Source organism: Chaetura pelagica, unplaced genomic scaffold, assembly GCF_000747805.2.
Source record: "Chaetura pelagica isolate M959 unplaced genomic scaffold, ChaPel_1.0 scaffold662, whole genome shotgun sequence".
Classification (NCBI taxonomy): Eukaryota; Metazoa; Chordata; class Aves; order Apodiformes; family Apodidae; genus Chaetura; species Chaetura pelagica.
Window position 1 is genome coordinate 61,087 of NW_009952266.1, and position 4,692 is coordinate 65,778.

General features: G+C 46.4%; 1 protein-coding gene across 1 annotated transcript in view; it reads left to right on the forward strand.

The window, feature by feature from the left end:
* Window positions 1–4,692, forward strand: part of PCDHAC2 (protocadherin alpha subfamily C, 2) — a gene marked incomplete at its 5' end in the record, with an annotated part of 54,764 nt that overhangs the window by 5,995 nt on the left and 44,077 nt on the right. The window contains one exon of the mRNA XM_010007751.1: window positions 4,640–4,692. Within this exon, the coding sequence (XP_010006053.1) occupies window positions 4,640–4,692 (53 nt within the window). The remainder of the gene's footprint in view (window positions 1–4,639) is intronic.

Genomic DNA, 4,692 nt, shown 5'->3' on the forward strand with positions numbered 1-4,692 from the left:
ATGTTCAGTCTATAAATAGTTTGTTCTCCACATCAAATCAATTCTAAACATTTACATAAGGAAATCAGGAATAGAAGCCTCTGTTTCCCCACACCTGTCAGCATTTGTGTCACTGGAAAATAAGCAGAGCTGTATGTGGTCTGAGGTTCTTAAAGGCCTTTTATTACTGCTTCAAAGTGAATTTATTTGGTAAATATACCTTATGTCATTCTGTCCTGCCTTTGTGTAGAAACAGGAGTGGAGTGGGATGTTTTTAGCAGTCTCATTGTCTGGTAACTGTTTATGAATGTTTGATTCACACTTCTCCACCTCAGGCAGGCCCTGTTCTAACACCCACTGAAGCAGGTGGCAGCTTTTGCTTTGATTTTTCATGAACAGGGGATCAGGGCAACATTAAAATGTTTCAGAAATTCCTTCTATCTTAGGGACAAATCCTTCCTGTGTGACAGTATTAGCTGAAAAAGGGAACTGAGCAAAATATTTCCAACAATGTATTTTCAACTCAGTTTCTTCTCCATGAAGCAATTAAATGGTTCTTCAGTGAGCCCACCCTGTGCAATTTGAAATCAGCTGCATGAGCTTTTTGGGTAAGGTGGCTCCATTTTATATCTCACATTCACTTTGTTGATTGGATGTTCAAACAGGGTTGGTTGAAAAAAAAATTCCTGCTTGTGGTTCCGTGGCTGGCAGGATGTGACCCTGGTGCCTGCAGGGAAAAGGAGCAAAGTATTGGTGGGAGGTGTTCACAAGGAGCAGTGACAACCACTTCTGTTGGCATCTGGGCAGGCTTGGGCACATCTCACAGCTGTGATGGTGTGTGCTGTTACTGAGTCTGAAAAAGCAGGTGATGGGAGAAACAGGGAGTGTCTGAAGGACCTGGGGGTGTTCATCCTGGAGAAAGGAGGCTGAAGGGAGACCTTCTTGCTCTCTGCAGCTCCCTGAAAGGAGGTTCTAGTGAGGTGGGAGTTGGACTCCCTAATAACAAGCAACAGGACAAGAGGAAATGTCTCAAGTTGCACCAGGGGAGGTTTAGATTAGATGTTAGAAGAAACTTCTTCACTGAAAGGGTTATTAAGCAGTGGCACAGGCTGCCCAAGGAGGTGGTTGAGCCTCCATGCCTGGAGGTGTTTAAAAGCCGTGTAGATGTGGTGCTGAGGGACATGGTTTGAGCACTGGAATGGATAGAGTTGGGTTAATGGTTGGTGGAGTTATGTTATGGTTGGGATTGATCTTAAAGGTCTTTTCCAACCAGGAAGACTGTGGAATTCTGTGATTGCTTGTGTGTGGCTTCCCTCACCTCCTCTGGTGAATGGTAATGACAGGATCACTGGACTTGATACATGACCTTGAAAAACCTCTGAGGGAAGTGGCAGGCTCAGATTACCTTAAAGGCAGCAGAATGGGCTGGCATGTGATAAACAGCATCTTGCAATGGGCTGGGAGCTGGGGAGGCAAGATGAACTAGAATAACTTTGTCAGCATTGTGGGACACAGTGAGAGTACAGGGTTGTCCAACTGGGAAGCTTGTGGACCAGTGCAGAGCCTGTGTTCCTCTTGGTGCTTCCTCCCTGTGCTCCTGCTTCCGGGCCAACTGTACCTTGCCCTGGGGGTTGTGTCACACAGGTGCCCTTCTCCCAGCACAGCCTGTGACAGGACTTTGCAGAGGAGCCCCTTGACAGCTCCTGTGCAGACTCCTGTCCCCTGGGACTGTGCTGAAGACACTGCTTGACTGTGACAGGGGCCATGTCATGTCATGTCAGAGAGCATATGGCAACCTGGCAGGTTTCAGTGGGTGGCCTGGTAAAGTTGGGCTCTTGATAAGCAGAGAGATAAGCCACCCAGCATGCAGTCTGGGGAAGCTTGTTGGATCTATAAGAAGATGCTGCATCTGAGCTGGGAAAGGGGATTACTGACCAGTTTGCTGCTCCTTCTGTGCTGTCACTTCCATGACTGGTCATGCTTTTTTGCTGTTCTCTCCCATGATTGCCCAATCTCATTTAAAAGTGACTTGAAACAGCTTTTCTCTTATGGCCAAAGGAGCTTAAAAAATTACAGTCTGCAACAGAAAAAAAAGGAGAAGCCAGTTACTCTGACAACATGGGAACTTCTCCAGTTTTGCCAGATGCAGGATGTTGACTTGTGATAACACCAGTTTGGGGCAAAGGTGTCTCTTGCTGAGGTCTGAAAGTTCCCGGTCAAGCAGTGCACATGTGATAGGACTGGGTGAGGACTGGTCTGGACTGCAAACTGCTGCCCCACTGCCTGCTCCTTCCTGTGAAGACTTCGAAAAGCAGAGAAGTCCCAGACATGGAATTTCTCACAGTTAAAAACAAAAAGCAGCCTCTGAAAGTCAACTGTGGCAATAGACCTTTCCATCTCTAGAGCGTATTTTTCCAATCCCTTGCTTCCTTCCTCTGCCCCTCTGGGAGCAGCACTGCAGCCTTGCCTAGAGAGTAGTAGCAAAGAGAACTGCTTGGGAGTGACCACAAGATGCCCCAGCCCCTGGATAGTAACCCTTAAAATAAATACCCCAGTCTCCTACTTGTTGCTGTTTCTGTTGCATGGACGTGGTGAGTGTTGGTTCACCTGTGGGGTGAATGAATGATGAATTTTTAACTGATGAGTTTCTCCTGCTATCATCACCTACTTATGATCTGGCATCTGAAAATCCCCACTGCAACAAAATGTGGGTGTTTGTCTTTCTAGCCAAGAGCTGGAAAACTCTCAGCTGCAAACAAAAACCCTCTCTGCTGTGGCCATTTTCCTCTTCTCTCACCCCTCTCCAGCTCATGTCAGACTTTTCCAGCTCTTGGATGTAATCTCAATTCCTCTGTCTTTTGCCTGGGACTTTGGTAAGATTCCTTCTCCTCACGCTTCCTTTCCTCACACAAATTAGTGACCTCTCCCATTGCACCAAAAGAGCCAGGGGGCTTTGCCCCCAGCCCTGCAGCTCCCCCTGCTCTAAGAAAAACCCCAGCAAAGAAGAAGCCAAATCTTCTGGTGTCAGCCCCCTTCACACATCAAGAAAAGTTAGCTCAGGAGAGGGTCTGACCAGCGTGTATTATTTTGTATCCTCTTCAATTGATTGGTCCTACATGGGTGACTTCAGAACGGCTTTGATATCCCTGGGACTGCAGCCAACATGGGATGAATCAGGAAATACTGGAACCACACATAATGGGCTCCTTGTTAAGCCACTTTCTGCTAAGCTCAGCAGAACCAGAGCATGCCAGAGCACTGGGGGCTTAATGGGAAGGAAATTGCTAGCACGGATGTTTAATGTGTGGTTGCAAACAGCAGCCTCCTCCCTTTTGTGCAACTCAGACCATAAAGAACACCAGGATGAGCATCATCCAAGAGCATCTCACTCTTGAGTGATGCTGGACCTGGGAGAGATGGTGATAGAGTGATAGTGTAAGTTGTGATTGCTCCATTTTTATTTGAATAAAACCTATTGATCCAGGGAAAAGCATCCCCCCCCCCCCCCTCGCCTCAGGAGGAAAGACAGAGTTGGCTTTAAATAATTCAACATTCAACACTTTCTTTTTCTCTTTCAAGTAATGGCACCAAGTTCTTTTCTGATCTGCCTCCAATAGCTTGAAGACAATGAAACCATTACTGTCATGTATTATTTGTGTGTTTGGCACTGTGCAGCACACACCAGGAATGAGGGTAGTTCATTATGTTTCTGGACAGAAGACCTCTCATTGAATTCAAGTGCTTGAAGTTCAGCACTGGCTGAGGTATCACCTACATGATAATGTCTTGAGAATACTGAGAAACAACCTTGTTGTGTGCTTTGGGCTTCATTTTAAAGGACCAGAGCTTGCAGTCATTGCTGGAGTTGAAAATTATTATCGTGGTCCCCTGGGAATGCAAAAGAGATTTTCTGGAGCCATTTTTGATCAACAGAGGATTTCTTAATTATCTCTTTATTAGCAAGCTCCTCTGCAGCAGGTCAGCATGTGCTGAGGTTGGTTGGTCAGAGGATCCTGCTGGCTTTCCCTTTCCCCTTCCACCTCATGCCTTCTCATGAGTAAGGGGAACATGGTAGTTCTTGGTTTTATGAAAGAGCACATCTGCCTCTGATCAAGGACTTGCTGCAGTCTGCATGGCTGAGGCAGTTTAGTGCAGTCCTCTGCAGTACCCTGGACACCAGCAGAAACCTCTCAGCAGGCAGACTGTCCCCCATGTCCCCTTCACAGGGATGTCCCTTTTATACACCCTCAGGCAGATGCTGTTCCATGCAGGAGCTCGAGTTTCCTCAGCTCATCAGGAAAACAAACGGTGTATGTTATGGATTTGTGATGTGGGGTTTGTTTTTCCCCCAATGCCCAGAAGGTTGATGAATGTATGAAGCAGCTGTTCACCAGTTTCCAGCATTAAATGTCATTCCACAGAGATCTTCTCTAGCCAAAGGCCTTGACATGGAAACAGGTTTGTTGCAGAGACAATTAGATTGTTTATTTTTTAATTTAGTTTTATTTTTAACATTTCTAGAAGGATTTAGCAGCTCTGAATGTTCACAAAGACTAAGTAGCCCCATGTAGACTCTGACACAGTCAGGCAGCTGCATATGCTGCTCTTCAGTGTCCTTAACCTGCCTTAACAACCTTATCCTGGGCTTTTGTTTCTACAGCCAAAACACCCCAACCCTGACTGGCGTTACTCTGCATCCCTAAGGGCAGGAAT